Source organism: Mustelus asterias, chromosome 14, assembly GCF_964213995.1.
Source record: "Mustelus asterias chromosome 14, sMusAst1.hap1.1, whole genome shotgun sequence".
Taxonomy (NCBI): Eukaryota; Metazoa; Chordata; class Chondrichthyes; order Carcharhiniformes; family Triakidae; genus Mustelus; species Mustelus asterias.
The window spans coordinates 69,449,990-69,474,548 of NC_135814.1; the positions used below are offsets into that span (position 1 = coordinate 69,449,990).

The 24,559-nt window shown below is 41.0% G+C and overlaps 2 protein-coding genes across 2 annotated transcripts in view; one reads left to right on the forward strand and one right to left on the reverse strand.

Moving 5' to 3' along the window:
• The first annotated feature begins 2,341 nt into the window (after positions 1 to 2,341).
• LOC144503759 (inositol polyphosphate 1-phosphatase-like) overlaps positions 2,342 to 24,559 on the forward strand; it is a 239,691-nt gene continuing 217,473 nt past the window's right edge. The window contains exon 1 of the mRNA XM_078228593.1: positions 2,342 to 2,589. The gene's annotated coding sequence lies outside the window, so the exon portion shown is untranslated. The remainder of the gene's footprint in view (positions 2,590 to 24,559) is intronic.
• mstnb (myostatin b) lies at positions 4,397 to 12,403 on the reverse strand. Its single transcript, XM_078228594.1, has 4 exons — positions 12,284 to 12,403; positions 11,016 to 12,054; positions 9,043 to 9,416; positions 4,397 to 6,010 (listed from the first exon to the last, which is right to left on the reverse strand). Exons 2-4 carry the CDS (start codon positions 11,515 to 11,517, stop codon positions 5,630 to 5,632), a joined length of 1,257 nt encoding a protein of 418 aa, XP_078084720.1. The 5' UTR covers positions 11,518 to 12,054; positions 12,284 to 12,403; the 3' UTR covers positions 4,397 to 5,629.

Consider the following 24,559-nt stretch of genomic DNA (forward strand, 5'->3'; position numbering starts at 1 on the left):
TTGCTGTCTCTGTCATATCCCCTCAGCCGGACAGGATTTGTTGTTTTGTTATACGCTTTAATCATGCCAAAACAACAGGTGTTCAAGAGTACGCTATCAGGAATAATGGCCCAGTGGGTTGGCACACTACCTATTTAACGGTGGAAGTCAGATTCAAATTCAGTTAAGATTGATGAATGAATGTCTCCTTTCCTTACTGGCTGGAATAACTTATGTGATGTGCATTCAGCAGTCTGAACCCAATTCCTCATGCTGGGGGTCTACCGCACAAGATTATCCATAATTTAGCACAAGTTAGCAATCTCACTTAGAAAGATGTGTAAGAATGATTAGTATAAGACCTTGAAGTAGTCACATAGTGTCAATAAGAAGTATTGTTTTTGAGGTTGGATTAAAAGGTATGATTTGGAAGTTGAGTGTTATGAGTTTTACTCAGCATTTAGGTGTGTGCACATCTAATCTGCAATTATTTGATACTGCCATAAATTTCCAAAATTAGAAATGTTTCATTTTTTGACTTCATGAGCGCTTTCAGAAAATCGAAGGGTGAAGAGCAAAGTGTTTGTAAAAGCATGAAATCTCTGGCATATCGTGGTCTAGATACATTTTCCTGCCTCATACAATGAAACAGCAGAATGCTGTCTGTACTCTACCTACCTGTGCCTATTTTGTCAGTACATGCACAGACATATACATGTACTACTTGTTCCGAAAACAAAATCAAGGATTCAAGAAAGATTTTGGGTGCTGTCTTACCTTGGCTCTGCTGCTGCATTTCTAGCTGCCTCTGGATAACATATCCCAACAGCCTGACATCTGGCTTGGGGCCAGATGACCCCTTGGCTTCGGCAGACCTGTACATGTCCAAGCCCTCTCTTCTGGGGGGGGGGGGGGGGGGGGAGGGTGGTGAGGAGGGGGGTTGGTGACGAAGGGGGGGGGGGAGGGGGGTGGGGGGGGCACCCACCCCTAAGGGCCCTGCCTCATCCAGGTTGTCTCCTGAGGAACAAGATGCATGGGTAAGTGCAAGGGAAGGGCAGTTTCTGGGCAGATTGCAACTTACTTGAGATAGGTCATAATAATGAAGGTTTTGTGGCTCCTCACTTTTGCGGCGCACCCAGACCTGATTGTCGATCACAGTTCTCTCCTCCGGCTCCGTGTCTCTCTCCTTGAATGCATTGAGGATGCACACCTGTGAAACCCCACCTTCACTTTTTGTCACTCCTTCCTGTTATGGGTCATCTTCTCCTGCAAAGGCAGAAGGGGAGGACTGAAAGACTGATGGCTAGAAGGGTGCGTTGTGTCGGGGGTCAGGGTGGCTGGGTGGAGCCTGTCAGGCAGAGGTTGTTAAAGGGGGTGCCAGAGGGGTGGGAGGACAGTGCTGGTCATGGGATGTCAGGGAATGGATCGACATGGACATTGTTGGCGTGACTGGATTGATGTCAGGACGAGATGGACACTCATACTTGCTGTCCAAATGTGATCATTCACTTTCTTCCAGCACTGGTCATCGGTCCTCTGTGCCACTGCCTCTCAGGCTGCATTGCCAGCTTGGCCCCTGGCCTGCTGGCCATCCTGGGAGTAAAAGATTGCTCTCTCTTCTCCATGGCAGCCAGAATCCGTCCCTGCTCTCTCTCAGTGAAGCGTGGGGCTGCTTTGCAGAGTGCCATATTCCTACCATTACTGACTGTGTGCATCGTTAGTGTTTATCTGGAGCTCTTTCCCATCCCCCACTTAACGGCATACAGGTGCGGCCCAGTTTGGGCGAGTCACATGCTTAAAGCCTCCATTCCGGCAAGAATCGCATTGAGGCCTTTTCATTGCACTAAGTGTCGAACGACAGTGCACCGTGCACCAAAAAGACTGGCACCATTTACTCCCATTTTCAGACTTTTTTGACACTTGGAATTTTTTTGGGAAGAACGTGTCTGATATTGCTGCAAATGCTGTCCCCTTTAAGACCGAAGTAAAAAAAACCATAACTGCATTAACTATCTCGCAAGGTTCTTCAACACACATCTAAATTTAGCAACCGTGTTGCTTACTCTCTTCACTAATGCCAGCAATGCACTAGGAAATGCTAAACACCAAACCTGATAGCCCTTGGATGCCTTTCCTTTTTGAGGGCACCGCATGAGGACGGCCAATGGGCAGAGAAGGCGTTGCAGCAGCAGCATCAAGGGAGATGGGGGAGGGGCAATGTGCCAGATGGTGCCATTGAGGCCTTGGCCATGCATTCTGAGCACGTGCCTGCCGGGCGTCACGTGCTGCTCCACCTGTCACTCACCGTCAGCTCGAGGCGGGGGCGCGAGAGTGCGATAGTGAGCCTTCCCTTGCTGAGGCGGGCGCGGGCGCGAGCGCGAGCGGAAGCGCGCTTATGGTGCGCGCATGCGCGCACTGGGCAGTCACCTGCAGGATGGCGGGGAAGCTGAGCAGAGTCGCCTGGTTTGGGGGAGGGGGGTGTTTGCCCTCAGATTTTGGGAGGGGTTCAGATAAAAGGAAATGATTGTGTGGTGTTTGCATGAAATCCCCCACCCACCCCCTCAAGCCAAACTTCACTCACACGAAGAGGGATTATTCTATTAGCTCTGAGTGAGTATCTTTCTCGGATTTATTTTTAGCATCATTTCGAGTTGTGACTTTGACACGCGCAATGTGAGGATAGACTTTTAAAGTGTCCGAGTGGGCTGACACCTGATAAGATTGTGCACAAATCAAATTTTATAGAGATGCGATCTTGAGTAGCGCAAAGGATGTGTCTATTTCGTGTAACATTGTTGATACAAACGGCATGCAGTCAGAAAAGGAAGCTGGTGTGTTTTAAGTATTAAAAACCATTCATAATCTTATGAAAAGTAAACAGATGGATAATGTAAACTGAAACATATTCTAGCAAAAAGATACAGAGGGCATCAGGATTACTTGGCTAGGACATGTGGCAATAATTCTGCCTTGTACAATTGACAGGTGTTTCCAAATGTGGACAACCTTGAAAACTAGAGAGCTACCGAAGGATTGGCACGCTGTTATTTGCTTATTGAATCGTATTCAACGCAATGTAGGGATGTGTTTGAAGTAGCATCTATTTCTTTAAAAGTGATACTATAGAAAATTATTATTGACTTTCTTTTATTTGTTCAGAAACATCTTCAAACTCTGTGATGTCTTTGCGTAGTGGAAAATGTTGGATTTTAGGTTAAATTGGTGGATTGCCTGTTGACCAACTGCCCTTGTCAATGAGCAGTTATTTGCCAAACCTTTCTAAGTATGGGAGGAGGGGCGGGGGTGGTTAGGTATATTGTTACGATTATTATGAAGCTGAATGAGTTACTTTAATGGATATTAAGTATCTATGGGAATCACTGTCTGCATCCCGAGTATCAAATTACACATTCTAAATTAGCATATCTTCGTAACTATTCATTTGAAGTTGCTTTCGATCTGATAGGGTTGCCAATTCTGGTCGGACATATTCCTAGACGTTTCATCGCACGTTCTAACCCTTCCCACATCAACCACCGCCGCCTCTCCGCCCCCGCCAACCTCCAAAGCTGTTAGAACTGGCAAAGAAAGGAATTGTTCAACGAAAATTAAAACAAATAGTTCCTGTGATTTGTGTCGTACCCCCCACCCCTTTTGCTGACAACATTGTCCAGAACAGATTTAATCCCTGAAAAGTCAAAGACAATCCCGGAGGATTGGCAGGCCTAATTGTGAGTGCAAGGTATAGGTGATGCAAATAATCGGAACTGACATTTTTGATTCAGTTTAGTTTTGATGTCCGCTGGTTCAAGTGACCAATTCTGAGGTGGTCGTCGATAATTTTCATTGAATGCGCTTCAGATGTTACTACAACTGTTACGATTTTGCTATTAATGTTGCCATTAGTTATTTAAAAGGGACACTAATTAATAATTGGGCATCAGTTTCGTCAGTTGCTAAATCAGTGATCGTTTTGGTACACCTAGGATTGCGATTGCTAGCGTACGATACCGCTGCCTGAAAGATATGGTTGGATTCATATATTCTATTGCACAACATATTCCATCTTTCTCTGTCTTGCTGTATATATGTGTGAAATCAGGAAGTACGCGATTTTTATGTTCATGCTATTTAATTTAGCTGTGGATCTGAATGATCTAGTGTTTTGTCTGTGTTGATGGAAAATTGAAAAGGAGATTGAAAAGATTTCAATGAATTTAAATAGATGCCACTACCTAGAAAGAGTGAAAGAAAGGAGTGGGAATGTTTTGAGGTCCATATATTTGACCACTCTGTGGAGCAATACCCCTCCCCCATTATTGAGGGAACTGATTATACACATGGTACTTGGAAACACCTTCAGGTAATCTTTTACAATGCACATTTTAAACTAAAATCAAAAGGTCTTGCAAAATAGTGAGTTTTAAAATTGTATATTTAATAAAATAATTGCTTTTAACGTGAATGATATAATGACCCGAGCCGAATAATGTACAAGAATGATTCTGTACAATATCTTATTCTACAAGAGACTCTATACTGTCATCAACCACTGGGCATGAAGAAAAAGATCCCCACGACAGTGTCCCCATTGCAATGCGGCATATTGCTCACAATCGGCACAACCCATCAGTTCTTTTCCTTCATAGTGTTTTCTGGTGTGTATTTTATTTGAGATACAGCAAAAGCAAGCACCTTTATTCATTGAGCACATAATATAAGTTGTATCAAATCTTGCTCTTGGTAGACATGTTAAATCATACCAACCATGGAAAAAGATGAAAAGGAAAAAAGAAAAACATTTACAAAATGAATGCCATGTACACATTATTCAACGAACATACGCAGTCATATCAAATTCAGTTTTTACAACTTTGTAGCAACCAATTCAGTTCTCTCTATTGGCTTGCCGTAGTGCAAACTGTAATGTTGCCAAGGCAGAATTCAAACAGGGTCTTAACACTTATCAGACTTGTGGTTTTCCTGTACATTTTGCCTTAAACATTGTCCACAGACATAGTGCTTCTGTTAGCTTCGAAAGACAGTCCTTCTGCCCCTTAATGCCAATGCATCAAATTCAAGTTTAGAGTAGTTCAGACGACTTTGATAATGTAAATGCTCCTGTTTATCTGAACCAAGAGTTAAATATTGTAGTCAAACGTTAATATTTGTTGTAAATACACGAATACAGTTTATATATCTGGCTGATAACCAAGTAATTCTCTGATCTGAGAAATGAAGTGTCAAGCCTGTGTCAGAAAGGTTCTGAGCTCATTTTAAACACACGCAATGGCATTTTTTTCTATTATCGGATACGTCTTATACTTTTAACCAATTCTCAAAGCTGGGATTGGAATTGCTCGCACATCTTTAGATTTGAATGAATTTGTATGGGATGTTCTGTCTTGCTAGAAATGTACACTGGCTCCTCTTGTTTGAAATGAAACAGTGGACTGGACCGTTGAATTCGTTGTGTCTTTTGGAATCTTGCTGTTCTCGTTCGGCCCGCGTTATTAGTTTTTTTGGGGAGCAACACAAATACAATCTCTTCTTTGCCTATTGCACAGTACTGGGTGATGCAGAAAATCGTTGACACGACCGTATTTCGCACGTCCAGTTGTCGGGACGCACCATGTCTCTTTGGTCGTTCTCAGGAGCAGCCACAACGATCCACTACCATTGCTGGGATTTTTCCATAGATGATTTGTTCTCTTCCGTTAAAATATAACATATTTATAGGAGACATCTTCGTGGGAGTGCAGCAGGGTCCAGCCGAACCCCGAGGATTGGCCTGCTGTACGAGGTGGGTGTGTGGGAATTTTTGCAGGAACATGTACTCGCATTGTCCTGAGCAGTAATTGGCTTTATATCTCTTGGGCGCTATTATCCAGTCCCAACCGAAAGCCTCAAAGTCTACAGTGAGGGGATAACGACAACAGCGAGATTCAGTTGAGTGTTCGTCACAGTCAAGACCAAGATTTCTTCTGGATCGTTTTGATGTTTCCGTCACCTTTACTTCGAGGAAGGGTTGCTGTTGAGATAAATCGAAATGTTAAAGCAAACTCGTATTCTCCAACATTTGCATGCTACTTCCATCCTTTAAGAACTGCAAAAAGGAAATGCTGTTACATTTGTGCTTTCCCTATAAACCAGAGACGTTTTAGTATTCAGTTGCAACATAAAATCCTGTATTGAAACTGATAGAACTCTTAAGAAAGACCGCGGGAGATCCCATGAAAAGTTTTATCAATCGGACAATGGGGGAGCAAGTGTCTGACCTTCTATGCGCTCACACAAACCTAATTTGTGTCTTAATGGCGGTTAAGGTGTTTTTTTTAAATCTGTGGTTAACTGTGTTATCTAAAACTTAATGGAAAGTACATTGACTTTTGATGATATGGTCACATTTGGTATCCCAATTTGGCAAGCACAATTTTGGTTTCAATTCATGTGGATTCTGCTTAATCTAAATTATGCAACCAGAGTAGCCAATTGTTAAACCTTTGGAGCAGAACGGTCTTTCCCTGTTTCTAAGAAATGAATGTAGTGAATATTATTATGCTTTCCTTCAAATATTCTGCATGAAGAGAGGCTAAGCACGAAAAATAGAGCAATGATATATTTCCATTTGAACTGATCGCTGGCTAAGGCACCTGGAGTTTTTAAAAAAATGTAACCTATAAGTACAAAACGTAGATTAGAATGAAACATGTTGGGTATAATGTTTCAAATGAGAATAAACGTTATTCGAAGTAGAATACTTACATTCTTTAATTGGTAACTGTACATTAATAACTTTTGGTGATAATTATGAGTTTCTATGTTCCTATATTTTCTAGAGTAACTTGTATTTATCAAGTTTAATTCTGAAATGGTCACCTGTAAAAATAGTGCAAGGACTTACCCCTGTATACAGTTATTAATGACAGTAGAGTTCAAAAATGCATTATCATCAATTAGTGTATCAATAAGGTTAATGGGAAACGGACAAAAACTGATTTCATAACTTTTTATAAGGTGGAGGATACCGCACTAGGAAAAGTCAATTTCAAAAGAAATATGTCATATATGAAATTGGAATAAGGTTTTCTCGAAATGTATTTTCTTCTACGAAACAGTTTACAGATACAATAATTTGGGAGAAGGCCATTTCTGATATTCTTGGATAACTAGCCTAATTCTTAGTATTTCCATCATTTTTCTCTTTAGAAATCTCATCTTATCTTACAGGACAGATCCTTTGGCTATGATGAACTAGTTATTCAAAGCAGTGGTCATCTTAAAATTCAATTTTGCGCCCTAATTTGGACAATTTCATATTCACATAATCATACTAAATGCCCCTATGTCCCAGGAAAGTCGCAGTTTGTAATGTCATCAGAATCCCTTTTCTGTGAAAGATTTCTACAAAATCCCACCCATCCGGAATAGCACAAGACACAATGTGGGGGCATAAATGTGAATCTTTCACACGTTTCCTCTAAGTGTGTATTTTAATGCTAATATCCTGTACATTTTGCTGTCTGCTGTGGATGAGAGGTGGGAGCAGTATTGGGGTGGGAAGGTGGATACAACACTTAATTCCCACCATCATGTGAGGATACAAAGTAACGCTAAATTTTATAAATTATAAACATTTATTCTTTAAAAATCCACCTATTGCCTCCAAGTTAACATTTTCCCCCAAAGGTTCTCCTTTCAGATATGCGTTGCTGTTTTGCTGTTTATTTTACTCATTTTCTTCTGTGTATGGGTTTTGACAGCAGACTGCTCTGCGCTCAGGGTTAATTATTATGCCATTGTAGTGAAATAGTTAAAACCCAATCCAAAAATTGTGTTTGCAAAACGCAATAAGAAAATAAGGGGAATGAAATCATACACCACTACCCTATAACTATTTGTTGTAATAAATCAAAACTGAACAGAATAAATATAATAAATCAGAACTGTACAGGTTAAAAGTATATTCTTTTTAACTGTTCTTAAAAGTATGTTATTTTTAACTGTTAACCTCTAAACACCTATTGCGAATAATGAGTGCTTTCTGTGACATAAATTTAATAAGGCTATTTAGTTAAAATCTTCAACATTTTGAAAGTAACGTTAATCAAATATATTAAAGGAGATTAAATCTTATTCGTGTTCGCTCCTTCAAAATACATACTCTATAACTCCTGTTGTGTCCTGGGGATTCTGTTATTGTTAAACATATTAAATATTCCACAGTTGCAACAATGTGTATCTTTTCGTTAGATGGGAGAGTGTCTTTCAAAACAGGAAATGGCGAAAATTATCTCGTTTTCAGCACAGTTCAGTTATTTCGAATTAGTTATTCGAGTGTGCCCTGGATTTCATAATGTAGAACCCTATGAAGGATTGAATATTATTAAATGATGATTATATCTTCTATTGTCATCAGGATACTGATGTGAAATGAAGGATTGATAGTATTGCACATTAGCTCTCCCTAAAATGCAAAATACTTTTTTAGAAGTACCTTGGATACAAACACCGTCTTCTACTTCTCAAGTCGTTTTGGGCCATTAGGATCAGAAAGCTATTGTATTGCGCGTTTTTATCCATGCTTCACTTTTTAAACGTTGCAATAAATTGAGATGCCAAATATGAATATTTAATAACTGATTGATGACATTCCAAGACAATGGCTTTATCTGATTTGATTAAATGTAATTAAATTTAGCATTCAATTCAAACGTTTTAGGTATGGTAAAAAATATTCTGGGAAACAAATAACCTGGAATGAAGTTTGGGAATGTGTAATAGCGTGTGACTTTGAGCCAAAGAAAACCTTTTACTCTTTCAGCATGGATGTGTACGGGAACATTTAATATCAGGGTACTTTGTGACGGCCTAAATTCAAAAACCTTCGAAATACTTTATGCTATCCATTAAACAAAATGCAAGTTATTATTTTTTATAAGATAGGCATTGATTCCACTGATGCCTGCTGTTAAGTTTGGCATGTAATCTGTGGTCTTTATTAATTGATATTGTAAAAGTTGCTGCAGTACTAACGTATTGTTGAGTTGGAGTGCCACTTACCAACCCTTCCTCCCCCACCCCTGGGGAGGTGACTGCCAGATCGATGCCGTTGATATCAGACGCATTGATTTGGATGCCCCAGTTCGATTCGGGTTGCTTGAGCCAGTTCTGTAGTACGCGTTTGAAGTCTATACTTTGCCAATGGCCAGTGCCGGAGTTAATGTCGAATTTTAAAGAGCGTATCGGTGTGTGATTCGTCCATTCTTGCCCCACTGGCTTTAATCGCAGAATTTGCATGAAGACTGTTGTGGTTTGCTTCACTGGTCGCAGGTATATCCAGAGATGGGCTTTGACTACTTTATTGAACTGCATTTTGGGGCTGATCTTGAAGGAACAACATTTCGGTTTGTCGTCGACTTGGACACTAGGTTCAGCTTGAACAAAGAGGTTTAAAAATATATGCACGTGAATGATGTTACTTCAATCCATTCAAGTCTTTCAAATCAAACAAAATAAAACCACGCATTATTTCAAACTCATATAGTAAATTGCACACACTGAAAAATCAAGATACTATTTTGTGGTCATTTTTGAAGTAGTTAAAGGAGTAAGGGCTAAATGCATATGCAGATTTAACAGTAAATCCCATTTAGGGGAATGCGATTGGTACCATTTTGACTCTTAAAAAATAGATGAATGAATGAATGCATGGGTATAAAATTATTGTCTTTATTCCCCATTTACTCCTAGTCCGTGTTGAATAGATAATTGGAATTATATTTTTCACTTGCAACATTCTAGGTATTAATTGTTGCTTAATACACAATAAAATATACACATTGATAATATATAAGAAACGTGTTAAACATGTATATTTGGCAATAGTTAATGAAAGAAACACATTAGAGGGGACTCGTTGACTCCTTTGGTCATTCTTTCTTGAATAGAAATAAGGTGAGAGTATTTCACTGTAAATTGGTCTCAATCTTATCTTTCTGACTGGATATTAATCCTCCATTTTTGCAGATGTAGCATTTAGTAACCAACGCGCACGGGCTGACAGAGCACTTAGGCAGCTGCAGTTACCCGTCACATGCTTTGCAGTTAAAATGACCCTAATGACACACTGAGGTCATGACACCATTTGCTAGTAGCTATTAAGTTATTCCTCTACAATGAACACTAATATGCCTTTGGGACAATAGAATCTTTCTTCCCAACTATCTCAGCAAGAAGGAAACCAGTTAACTATATTGGGGAAAAAATAAAATATTGTTTTGGAAACAGTGATGGGAAGCCACAGAGTATTAAGTTAGAATATAAACTGGTCAAACGCGTAATTAAAACTCTTTCTGAATGGCTCACGTAATCCTCATTAGTTACATTCATTTGTTTCACTGCAGTAGCTTGAGGAACGGTTTGCATGGGCCGAACTCGGTTAAGGTTCATAGGGTCACCTAGAGTGAATAATAATTTCTCCTCAACTAAATAGCTATAATTTGATAGAACACATTAAGTTTTGCATTGTGAGCTCTTAAAAATGGTGCTTTTATAGTCCTAGGTTATAAACGTGGTTTCCTAAGTTTCAGGTGTACAGGAAATATAAACGGTTGCTAGTTAAGATCTCCTTGCTTAACTCCAACAGAGCGTGTTTGTGAGTTCTTCTGAATAGCTATAGCGTGGACAAATAAAGATTCTTTTTTCCTTAAAGTTTACACTTCTCGTTAAGTGAGTTACGACCTTAGTATGTTGGTGCGTATTGTAAAGGAAAGGGAAGCCTTTTGAAACAGAATAGATGAAAAGATCACAATGAGGTCGCGATTTCCATGGCTAATAAAATCTTTGTCGAGCCGTTTGCTTTAAGTGCAACGCACATAATAACCTACAACCAGCGATATTAGTCTATCAATTGAGAGCAAATGTGTAAACATTATGGCATCGCACAAGTTGAAATGTTGTATCACACATCAGTCGTTATTTAGAAAAGTTACTCTACTGCTGATATGTTACTTTAGTTACACTGGCCTACTTACGCTCCGTGGCCATGGTGATGAGAGTTTCAGTTGTAGCATGATAATCGTCCTCTTCTAATAAGGCGTCATTATTGTCATCCCCTTGGATATCATATTGATCAAGTAACTGTTGCAAAGGAGGAGCTTTCGGTAAAAGTTGGTTCACTGTATCCCGGCTAATGTTGGGCGCTTCTTTGAGACGCAGTTTGCTCAGAATTTGCGATTTGATAGACTCCAGTCTCAGTGCTTTATTCTCCTTCCTCCACCTACAGGCCGAGCACTCGGACACGTTATAGTCACTATCTGGCCCTTTTTCTAGCGATTCCGTTTTAATATCTGTCAAATTCGCGTGAGCACCATCTCTGCCACCCACTCGACCAAGTGTACCAAAGAGAGCCAGGTAAATGAGGATTTGTGATGTTTGCATGTTCCCAGGTCTTGAGGTGGATCCGCTTCTGTTTCCAGTTAAGTTTGTTAGAGGCTGGTGGGCTGGGATATGGCCAAGCACACTGGTAAATCTCATATATTCCAACACGGCTTTTTATACCACAACTTTGGCTTCACTATTGTGTCGTAAAAATCAACGATTGGCTGCTGTGCCAACAAAGAATCTAGCTGTCAGAACTGAGACCCTTCTCTGTCACTCACAGTCAGTGCAGCGTCATTATTTTCAACTTCGCTCGTGTGTTTATATCGCCTGTTTATTCCAATGAACGTTAACCGAAACAATTCACACAAAGCGTACTATGGCGATCCTCTCTTCTCGCATTCAGGAAGTTGCTTCGTTTCAGAACGCCAGATCTCACGATTCCCTGCTGCTAGGCGTAATATGCAGTCTTTGTTTCCAATTTTCTACAGCTTTCACAGAACATCTTTTCCCAATTGTGACTGATTCTCATACACACACACTCTCTCTCCCCCAGTAATTATGAAATGGTTCGGTCTTCCGAAAGTTCGACCTCATTGTAACAACAATTCCTCCACGCTTTAGATAAACAGCTGGGCATTATCCAAGCACTTCCCTCGATTTTTTGCCGTCATCTTTTTTTCTGCCGTGCCGCTAAAAAAAAATCGAGTTAAACACACACAACGCTACAAATAGGACAACCGTCAGCCACTTCTATGTGCCTGATTTGTATATCGCCCACTGACCGGTTTAGTTTGGCGCGCTTTGACGCAGTCGGATTGGGGAACAGCGCTAAACCCTCTGGATAGTTTTTTAAAAAAGAAAAGTAGCTATTGTTTAATCCAGCTCGTTAAAAATAGTTGTAATTGTCTCATTTGCTTACAAAATGAATCACTGCATAACGCATAAAATAGTGCAGTAATGGACACTGTGGCGAAACAACTAGCCTTCAAGTGAAGTTCTGTGATAAATGTATGGCTCTAGACAAATCTCGAAGTATCCTGAAATCTTACTACCTGCTATTCTTTTATCTGAAATCTAGCCAGATGACAGCTAGTGTTCACGTGCATTATTCCCACATACATTCAGTGAATGAATTATAAAATGAGGAGTGGAGGCAAACTCCCAATGATGCTCCCTAACAAAACCGTGCGAGAGTGGAGTCAACCATTCAGTGTTGTCAAATACTCGAGCTGCTATAGTTTCTGTTGCGAACAAATTTGGTAGGAACTATTAAGCGTCACAATATGCTGCATGGGTCTCCTCGTCTAGTAATAAACTTACACCCCCTTTAACATCTGAGCACAACACGCAAACACTTCGATTATTGTAAAATCTTCCATTAAAACAGGCAATAAAATAGCCCGAAAATCTTATGTCCTTCTCTATAATTCGCAGCAAAGTGTCCTTGTTCACTGTCAACTTCGAAGATTATTGCAGAAAGTAACTATAAGGAATGCACGCCATGAAAGGCAGAATCTTTAAGATATCAATTAAAGAGTCATGCCATTTTTAAATAAAAAGATTGGTGAAGACCATGTGTGTGTTTTTTAAAGGCTGTTTAATTGCAGGGACTGCGTACACTTTGTATGCTGTTGAGGTTCCAAACGTTTTGTTCATTCCCGCACGTAAATGCAATTAGTCCAAACTACAACGTGTAACAAAGTTATGAATTTTTCATCAGATTTTTGGCACTCCGCAGCCGAGTTTATTCGAGAAATCCCGAAAGGCTGGGTGCAAAGTGAACGCAGACGTTATATCATACTTTCTCACAGAATTTAAAAGAAGGTAACATGATTGGAAGTAATTGCCACACAATATTTTCTCTTTTCCGCTGAAAAAAAACCACGTGCTCGAATGTAAGAAAGGACGGAAAGATTGTTCTGTGTACCTCATTGAAGGTACGCATATTATTGAAAAATATTTACAATATAACATATATACAGGCGTTTCTATAATGTTCCCTTTTTAAATGTTTTGAGGTTAAGACAAAATTTCATAGCAGCATTTAGTAAATTTGGGCAATAAATGAAATCTGATTCGAGAAATATTAATTATTAGATATGTAAACTGAAAGTCAGGAGAAAATCAAAAACTTTTAGATGAATTCCTTATTAGTCATCGCTCAGGTTTTTTTGCTTCAAAGCATGAGGTGTAATATGACTGATGTTTAAAATTCGGGCAGAATGCGGGTCGAACATTGTTATCGCGACCCCCGGCTATTTAACGATGATTATTTTGCACACCATTTGATATGAAAAATTACACTTTATTTCACAAATCGAAATTTATACCTCGTGTGGAATTTGCGAGATTGGACCATGGATAATATCTCCATCTGCTGGCAATCGACCGAACTTCACATTTGTGGCAAAAGCAAAACACTGCGGATACTGGAAATCTGGAGTTAAAGACAGAAAGTGCTGGACAAACTCCGCTGGTCTGGCAGCATCTTTGGAGAGAGAAACAGATCAACTTATAGCTCTAACTCTCTTTCTCTCTCCACAGATGCTGCCAGATCGGCAGAGTGTTTCCAGCATTTTCTATTTTTAAAATCACCTGTCTTCAAATCCTTGTAAGAGTTTTAACAACACCAGGTTAAAGTCTAGTAAACTCGAGTAGACTCTTACTGTGTTTACCCCAATCCAATGCTGGCATCTCCACTTCAAATCCTTGTAACAGTTTTATTTTATTTCTGCAGGAATTCGTGAGGAAGATCTTTCAGGGCACAACCAATACAAACACGAAACATTTGCCTGTAGAATCGTTTCAAACTTGGGAGGCACATTCAATTCTAATACAGAGGAAAATAGCAACATGAATACATTGGATTGTTATCATCCATATCAGTTATGTAGTGATCTGGAGAATCCAGCACCGTCACGCTGCTAATACGTGTTTTTTTAAACCGCCGTAAATTAACGATAAATTAGAAAAATCCCAGAATAAATTATATTGAAATGCAGTCTAATTACGTTGCTGATGTCAAAGATGTAGCATTCTTTACATTAACTTAACAGAAAGCATTTACAGCGAGATATCGTGATCTTTTCCCAGCATTGTTAAACAATTAATAGATTGATTATCCAGTCACCACTAAACTATCCATGCTGCTGTCAGTCAATCGCCCCACATGCGCCTGATTAATGCACCCGTTAATTAAAAACTCCCCCTTCAATCTGGAGTGGCATTTTTAGGAAATCCAATTTATTGAAATATAATTTAAAATGGTTTATTTATTCTCTTATGGGAGAAATTTGTTGTCCATCCCTATTTGCCCTTAAACTGACTCGGAGGGCCAGTTAAGAGTCAACCACATTACTTTGGGTGTGAAGTCACGCGTAGGCCAGACGCGGTAAGGATGGCAGATTTCCTTCTCTAAAGGATTCTTGCCCCAATCGATGTTAGTTTCACAGTCAATATTACTGAGATTAGCTCGATTTGAATCCGCGTCCTGGGCCTCTGCACTACTAGCCAGTGACATTGCCACTAGTCTACCATGTCCCCTAATTTATAAAATTGATGCGGCGCCATAGATCTTTTTGGCTTTGGTGCAAATGAACGAGCCCGATCATTTATTCCCTTTATGTATGTCATTTATGTCTGACCGACAACACGGTAATGGTATACTCTCCAGAGGAGTTTAACGTTAACAAAGACAGAATTAAACAATCACTGCCAGAATAAACAAAGATATACTGGCAGCGAGAAGTATGACTGCTGAAATATATATTTCAGCGACTTTCCGTGAAACTATTATTGAAATTGGTGCTCAATGTTGGCATTAGAATCATGTCCACGTATAATTGTTTCTCAAGCGGTTCACCTTTAATGCTGACTATGTATACTATCTCCTGTATGGTTACAGTCATTTTTAAATAAACATGTAGAGAATCAGGTCATCTTGTTTAAACATTGCTATCGTTAAATTTACTTGATACATATTTATTGTCTAATTATTTCACTGCAGCGAAGCACATTAAATAAACGTGTTTCGTTGCAGTGATTTTATTCCAGCCAATTGGACGCATGAAGCCACTTGAAAAGGTTCTGCCATTCTCTGTTCGGAAAGAAAAATCCTACAGTTCTACTTATACTCCTTTATTACCCCACCGCCTTATCGGAGCGTCAAGACAGCAATAGTGTAAATAAATCAGGTCCCCCGTTTGAGTAGCTTTATACTTATTATGATTCATATGATATGAATATGAAAACTGCTTATCAACATCTGCCTTGGGCGACCTTTTAAATTCGCTACCTCTTTTTTCATATTAGAAAAGACACCTAAGACTAAGTTCTCTGTTCTTCGAAAACCGTGATGGGACCCCAACATTATGTTTTCTGCCCCCTACACTCATAACACTAACTAGTATCACGGAAAGGAGCCGAAATATATATGATTAGTGTGTCAGCAGTTATGAGAGTTCGACATCATCATTACATTTTTAAGATTTCTAGCAGAAAATATAACGATGCTTATGTGCTGTTTATTTCCAAATCGATGCCAATAGAGTGCATGCTGTGCAATTTCTACAAGAAAGATCAGTAAACACTGATTTGCAATTTCACCATAAATATAAACTTGTAATTCCAAATAACATTTCAGCCATGTGTTTGGACAGCATTAAACATTAAAAATGACCCTGGATATCATCATGAATTAATACACAACACATATTACGATTCAATTAATTGAAGGGTGTTAATTGCTATCTTGTAACAATTATTTTAGTAATATAACTAATTATGATGAATCATTTTGATTTGATTTATTATTGTTACATGTATTCCTATACAATGAAAAGTATTGTTTCTTATATGCTATACAAAGCATACCGTACATAGAGAAGGAAAGGAGAGAGTGCATAATGTAGTGTTACAGTCATAGCTAGGGTGTAGAGAAAGATCAACTTAATGCAAGGTAAGTCCATTCAAAAGTCTGACAGCAGCAGGGAAGAAGCTGTTCTTGAGTCGGTTGGTACGTGACCTCAGACTTTTGTGTCTTTCCCGATGGAAGATAGTGGGCGAGAGTATGTCTGGGGCACATGGGGTCCTTAATCATACTGGCTTTGCCTAGGCAGCGGGAAGTATAGACAGAATCAATGGATGGGAGGCTGATTGGCGTGATGGATTGGGCCACATTCATGAGCTTTTGTAGTTTCTTGCAGTCTTGGGCAGATTAGGAGCCATAGCAAGCTGTGATGCAACCAGAAAGAATGCTTTCTATAGTGCATCTGTAACAGTTGGTGAGAGTTGTAGCTGACATGCCAAATTTCCTTAGTCTTCTGAGAAAGTAGAGGCGTTGGTGGGCTTTCTTAACTATAGTGTCAGCATGGGGTGACCAGGACAGGTTGTTGGTGATCTGGACACCTAAAAACTTGAAGCTTTCGACCATTTCTACTTCGTCCTCATTGATGTAGACAGGGGCATGTTCTCCACTATGCTTCCTGAAGTCAATGACAATCTCCTTCATTTTGTTGACATTGAGGGAGGGATTATTGTCATCTCACCAGTTCACCAGGTTCTCAATCTCATTCCTGTACTCTGTCTTGTCATTGTTGGAGATCTGACCCACTATGGTGGTGCCGTCAACAAAGTTGAAAATCGAGTTGGAGGGGAATTTGGCCACACAGTCATAGGTGTATAAAGTGTAATCAACCAATATTTGTAAAGTCTTTAGATAACTTAGCAACTATCTGAAGTATAAATATTATTGATGGTTAAAGGGAACAAAAGAAGCCAGACTAGGTCCTATTATGTTTGTCAGTTACATTAAATTGATTTTATGGAAGTCTCACCATCAACAACATTTCAGGGAAGACCTAAGTCACCCAAAGCTTTACTCACATCAAGTAAAAGAAAACTCTATTCTATGATATAAGACCACTAAGTCATGATGGCATTCATCCTCCTGCTTGTGGCAGGCTCAAAAATGTCCCACCATAATAAAGTTCCCTTCTTTTTCTCCATTACTATTCCCCCTCCCCCCCCCCACTCCCCCCCCCTGCCCCCCCTCCATTTTTTTATCTCTATCTCTTTTACTTGCTCTCCTCATCCACAGGAAACATTATCCCTGCATTCAGTCTGTCGAGCCCTGTCGGAATTTTATTTTCATTCTCCTAAATTTTGGCAAAAACAGGCCCAGTCAACCCAATCTCTCCTCATACGATAACCCTGGCATCCCAAGAATGGATCAGGTGAACCTTCGCTGCACTCCCTCTATAGCAAGTATATCCGTTCTCAGATAGGAAGACCAAAACTGCACACTCCAGATATTGTCTCGTCTAAGCCCTGTACAACTACATTAAGATATCCTTGCTCTGTACTCAAATCCTCTTGCAATGAAGGCCAATATTCAACTTGCCTTCCTAACTATTTGCTGCACCTGCAAGCTTACTTTCAGTGACTGGTGTATAGGACACCCGGGTCCCTTTGTACATCAACATTTAAATAATACTGTGTCATTCTGTTTCTCCATCTTAAGTGGAATACTTCACATTGATCCATGTATACTACATCTGCCATGTATTTGCCCACTCACTCAATTTGTCTAAATCACCTTGAAACCTCAACATCCTCTTCATCACTCACATTCCTACCAAGTTTTGTGCCTCCAGCAAACTTGAAAATATTACATTTGGTACCCTTACTCAAATCATTGATGTATATTGTGACTGGCTGGGGCCTAAGCACTGATCCTTGCGGTTCAGTAATGTCCATTAGAGAAGGAAATCTGCCATCCTTACCTGGTATGGTCTACATGTGACTCCAGAGCCACAGCAATGTGGTTGACTCTCAACTGCCCTCGGGCAATTAGGGCTTGGGTAATAAATATTGGCCAGCCAGCAACACCCATGTCCCATGAATGAATAAAAAACTATTTCCCAGATATTTATTTGAAACCTTTGCAAATTGAAACAATTCATTCTGATCAATTTATCTTTTCATAATTTTGTGACTGCAATTATACATTTCTAAGTATCACTTCCAATGGGGACACAAGCCAAACTGTTTCAACTTAAATTGGTTTCTTACTTTTGTATCCTAAAGGCCACTAACTTGTTTTGTATTATTTGATGGTCAGAACTTCAGACAGAACCATATAAAATGCGACAATGCTTTAAATGGTAAGCCTTCCCACCATTTACAAAGCACAAGTCAGGAGTGTGATGAAATACTCCCCACTTGCCTAGATGAATGCAGCTTCAACAATACTCAAGAAGCTTGACACCATCCAGGACAAAGCAGCCCACTTGATTGGCACCACATCCATAAACATCCACTCCATCCACCACTGACACCCAGTCGCAGCAGTGTGTACTATCTACAAAATACACTACAGCAATTTACCAAAGATCCTGAGACAGTACCTTCCAAACCCACAACCACTTCCATCTAGAAGAACAAGGGCAGCAGATACATGGGAACACCACCACCTGCAAGTTCCCCTCCAAGCCACTGACCACCCTGATTTGGAAATATATCGCCATTCCTTCACAGTCAAAATCCTGGAATTCCCTCCCTAACGGAATTGTGGGTCACCCACAGCACATAGACTGCAGCGATTCAAGGGGGTGGCTCACCACCACCTTCTCAAGGGCCGCTATGGATGGGCAATAAATGCTGATGTGGAGATGCCGGCGTTGGACTGGGGTGAACACAGTAAGAGTTTTAACAACACCAGGTTAAAGTCCAACAGGTTTATTTGGTAGCAAATACCATTAGCTTTCGGAGCACTGCTCCTTCGTCAGATGGAGTGGAAATGTGCTCTCAAACAGGGCACAGACACAAAATCAAGTTACAGAATACTGATTAGAATGCGAATCCCTACAACCAACCAGTTCTTAAAGATACAGACAATGTGGGTGGAGGGAGCATTAAGCACAGGTTAAAGAGATGTGTATTGTCTCCAGACAGGATAGCCCGCAAGTCCAGGAGGCAAGCTGTGGGGGTTACTGATAATGTGACATAAATCCAACATCCCGGTTTAGGCTGTCCTCATGTGTGCGGAACTTGGCTATCAGTTTCTGCTCAGCGACTCTGCGTTGTCGTGTGTCGTGAAGGCTGCCTTGGAGAACGCTTACCTGAAGATCAGAGGCTGAATGCCCGTGACTGCTGAAGTGCTCCGCCACAGGAAGAGAACAGTCTTGCCTGGTGATTGTCGAGCGGTGTTCATTCATCCGTTGTCGTAGTGTCTTGATGGTTTCCCCAATGTACCATGCCTCAGGACATCCTTTCCTGCAGCGTATCAGGTAGACAACGTTGGCTGAGTTGCAAGAGTAGGTACCGTGTACCTGGTAGATGGTGTTCTCACGTGAGATGATGGCATCCGTGTCGATGATCCGGCACGTCTTGCAGAGGTTGCTGTGGCAGGGTTGTGTGGTGTCGTGGTCACTGTTCTCCTGAAGGCTGGGTAGTTTGCTGCGGACAATGGTCTGTTTGAGGTTGCGCGGTTGTTTGAAGGCAAGAAGTGGGGGTGTGGGGATGGCCTTGGCGAGATGTTCGTCTTCACCAATGACATGTTGAAGGCTCCGGAGGAGATGCCGTAGCTTCTCCGCTCCGGGGAAGTACTGGACGATGAAGGGTACTCTGTCCACTGTGTCCCGTGTTTGTCTTCTGAGGAGGTCGGTGCGGTTTTTTGCTGTGGCGCGTCGGAACTGTTGATTGATGAGTCGAGCGCCATATCCTGTTCTTATGAGGGCACCTTTCAGCGTCTGGAGGTGTCTGTTGCGATCCTCCTCATCCGAGCAGATCCTGTGTATACGGAGGGCTTGTCCATAGGGGATGGCTTCTTTAACGTGTTTAGGGTGGAAGCTGGAGAAATGGAGCATCGTGAGGTTATCCGTGGGCTTGCTGTACAGTGAGGTGCTGAGGTGACCATCCTTAATGGAGATGCGTGTGTCCAAGAATGCAACCGATTCCGGAGAGTAGTCCATAGTGAGTCTGATGGTGGGGTGGAACTTGTTGATGTCATCATATAGTTGTTTCAGTAATTGCTCACCATGAGTCCAAAGGAAGAAAATGTCATCGATGTATCTAGTGTATAGCATTGGTTGAAGGTCCTGCGCAGTGAAGAAGTCTTGTTCGAACCTGTGCATGAAGATGTTGGCATATTGAGGTGCGAATTTGGTCCCCATGGCTGTTCCGTGTGTCTGGATGAAGAACTGGTTGTTGAAGGTGAAGACATTGTGGTCCAGGATGAAGCGGATGAGTTGTAAAATTGCATCTGGAAACTGGCAGTTGACGGCGTTGAGTACTGAGGCCGTTGCAGCAATGGAGCACCTCCGTGCTCTCATCCCACGTACTCCCCGCATTGGAGATCTCTACTGCCTCCCAAAGATACACAAGGCAAACACACCCGGCCGTCCCATCGTATCGGGCAATGGGACCCTGTGCGAGAACCTCTCCGGCTATGTCGAGGGCATCTTAAAACCCATTGTACAAAGAACCCCCAGCTTTTGTCGCAACACTACGGACTTCCTACAGAAACTCAACGCACAGGGAGCAGTTGAACCAGGAGCACTCCTCGTCACAATGGATGTCTCAGCACTCTACACCAGCATCCCCCACGATGATGGCAGCCTCAATGGCCTCTGTCCCTACCAGCAGGGTGAGGATGCCTGTTCCCTGTTAGTGGGGAGCAGTTGTAAATCCCACTGGGGGGGAACCACTCCTTGGGTTTCCATATGATAATCAGCTCCATGCCGGAAATCTGCGCAGATCTGATTGCACAAAATAAAAACGCCTTGGAGACCAAGATTTTGACAGGTTTAGGTAAGGTAGACAAGGAAAAACTGTTCCCATTAGTTGATGACACAAGGACTAGGAGACATTGATTAAAAGTCTGGGCAAGAGATGCAGGTGGATTATAAGGAAAACAAAAATTGCACCAAATGGTAATGACCTGTTTAAGGTGTTGTTGGAAGTGAACTCAATGATTTTAGAAGGAAATTGGATGGGACCATTGAAGAGATTGAACTTGGAGGCCATGGGGAGCATTGGCATAGATTCAATTGCCTAAATGATTTCCCGAACCATAAATAAGTCTCTAAGTCTATAACATAGCAAGTTCCAAATGAAAACCACACAATTATTTCACTTTGGTATTTACCAGAGGGATACCACGGGTAGACATGGCAGTGAATAATGGGATAAGTGATGAGATAAGTGCATTTAAAATAAAAAAAGAGGATGTACTGAATAAAGTAATTGAACTCAAAGATGGTAAAGCCTTTGATTGGGACAAATTGCATCCATACATTTTAAAAGAATCTTAGCAAGAGTTAGTAGAGGCATTCCTACATATATTTAATAATTCATCAGGAAAAAATCCACTGGAGGATGGCTAATGTAATTCATATATTTAAGAAGATGGATAGAACATATCCAGAGAATTATAAATCAATCAGCTTAATATCAGTGATAGGTAACATCCCCACTAAAGATGAAAATAGAAGAACATCTAGAAATGAAAAATATAATAACAAATCATCAGCATGGATTTCAAAACAGAAAATCTTGTCTTACCAAGCTTATTGATTTTTTTGAGGCGGTAACAGTGAGAGTAGATGATGGTAATGCAGTAGATATATCTAGATTTTTGAAAGGCCCTTGAAAAGGTGCCTGATAGTAGACTAATGAATAAAATCAGAGAATGTGGAGACAAAGAACAAGTGGCAGAATAAATTGCTAGCTGGATTCAAGACAGAACACAGAGATTGGGAGTAAGGGGTAACAGAAAATGGTTCATAAGGATCAGTGCTGGGATCACTGGTGTTTGCAATCTACATTAATGATTTGGACATTGAAATCAAAAACACAATTTGTGGCTGACAAAATGAGGGGGAGGGGATGAGGTTGATATGTGGTGGGGAGTGATAGTCAATGCTGAGGAGGACTGAAACAGAATACAGGACAACATTTAATAAACTTGCAGAATGGGCAAATAATTGATAGGAAGAACAGGGAAGCCACTTATTACTTGAAGGTGCAAGTCCTGGTGAGATAGAAGAACAAAGGTATGTCAGAATACAAACACATCACTCACTAAAAGTTGCACCACAAGTTAACAAGGCCATTATGTAAGCAAAGCAAGCACAAGGCTTTATTTTTAGAGGAATAGAAAAAGGATTGAAAAGTAGGGAAGTTATGCTAAACCTCCTTCAAACCGTGATTAGACCATACTTGGAATACTGCATGCAGTTCTGGTTACCTTTTTATAAAAAAATACACTGGGTGCAGAGAAGATTTCCAAAGATGAAACAAAAAATGAATGGGTATCAAAAAGGAATGGCAGACTGAGTCTCTTCTATTTTGGTTAAAGGCTGAGGGTTACCTAATCGAAGTATTTAACATTATATATGGTTTGGATGGAATGGATACAGAACAAATGTTTTCTTTTGTGGGGAAGACCATAACTAGAGGCCAAACATGAGATAATAACCCAGAAATCCAGTAGGGAATTCAGAAGAACCATCTTTACCCAAAGAATGGGGAGAATATGGAATACATTGTTGCACGGAGTGGTTGAAGCAAATAGTATAGATGCATTGTATAGAGAATAATGGCTGACAGTGATAGATTTAGATGAGGAAAAATTGTGAGGAGGCTCAAATGCACCATAAACGGCAACATGGATTTGTTGTGTTGAGTGGCCAGTTTTCACTTTGTACAACATATCGCATAAATTAGGGGAAATTTTAAGATGCAGTCACAAAATGGAGCTTTATGTTTGCAGATTATTTTCTCTTCCTTTTCTATGTACAGACATTGACATAGTGAATAATGTCTACATTAATGAAAACAGGTTATTTTTGCATCTTTGTGTTTGTTTAAAATCAAACACGACACTGCAGAAAATATGGGTTGAACCTGTGGGGGGAGATTTTATGGAGCTCACAAGAAACATGGCACGCAGGGTGACTGAAATTAGGTGGGATGCAAAATTTGGCTCATAACATCCACCCAGTGCTGTGAAGTCCTGGTCCACTGGAATTGCAACATACTCTGGAAAATGTTGTTTTCTGCTGGCTGAAGCGACTGGAGTCTGCAGCAAAAGAATCCTTGCAGTCCACAGCGCAATGCAACTCCAGCGAACTCAGGGAATCCATGCCCCATTTTTTACTGCACTAGCTGCTGGAATGCAAGTTGGTTTAAAGTGCCCAGTAGAACTGTTAGGACAGGGATAAGGTAGGTGCATGGAACTTGAGAGATCTGAGGGGATGAGGTATCCACTGATGCAGGGCTTGGGTCTGCTTCAGGGCATCTCAGTGTGCAGGTCTGCTTGGGGAGGGAGTGGTCAGGTCCTCACACCAGGAGGCAAGGGGGGAGGGAGTCCCAGGCAACTGGGGTCAGGGGTGTGGGGTTGGAATACTCTGGGGATCACATGTGGGGGTGCTGGGGTCTCCCATGCAGGGCTTGGTCTGGGTATTTAAAATAATTACACTGAATTTAGAAGTGGTTTTATTTGTTCTAATTCTTTCAGAATAACTATTAGTGTAAAACTGGCAGAAGCATCCAAAGGTGGTGATTTAAATCGCTTTGACGGACGGAAAGGGTGCAGAGGAGATTTACAAGGATGTTGCCTGGGTTGGGGGGCATGCCTTATGAGGATAGATTGAGTGAGCTCGGCCTTTTCTCCTTGGAGAGACGAAGGATGAGGGGTGACCTGATGGAGGTGTATAAGATGTTGAGAGGTATTGATCGAGTGGACAGTCAGAGGCTTTTTCCTAGGGCTGAAATGGTTGCCACAAGAGGACACAGGTTTAAGGTGCTGGGGAGTAGGTACAGAGGAGATGTCAGGAGTAAGTTTTTCACTCAGAGGGTGGTGGGTGCGTGGAATGGGCTGCCAGCAACGGTGGTGGAGGTGGATTCGATAGGGTATTTTAAGAGACTTTTAGATAAGTACATGGAACTTAGTAAGATAAAGGGTTATAGGTAAGCCTAGTAATAGCTAAGGTAGGGACATGTTCGGTACAACTTTGTGGGCTGAAGGGCCTGTATTGTGCTGTAGTTTTTCTATGTTTCTATGTTCTATGTTCCCAGCCCAGTGCAATTGTTCAGGGAAAGTTGGCACTTATGGACAATTGTGGCGTAAAGCCTTTCCTGAGAACATCCAAGAGGGGCACCCCCCAAATCTGATGCTGGGGAGTCAGGAAAT

What these genes read in the sequence shown, in the direction of transcription:
- mstnb (XM_078228594.1), bottom strand. Translation starts at nt 11,517, where the DNA reads ATGAGATTTACCAGTGTGCTTGGCCATATCCCAGCCCACCAGCCTCTA. An exon ending in CATCACCATGGCCACGGAGC is followed by an intron (nt 9,417 to 11,015) that starts GTAAGTAGGCCA and finishes TCTTTGTTCAAG; the next exon opens with CTGAACCTAGTGTCCAAGTC. An exon ending in GGGTGGGGGAGGAAGGGTTG is followed by an intron (nt 6,011 to 9,042) that starts GTAAGTGGCACT and finishes TTATCTCAACAG; the next exon opens with CAACCCTTCCTCGAAGTAAA.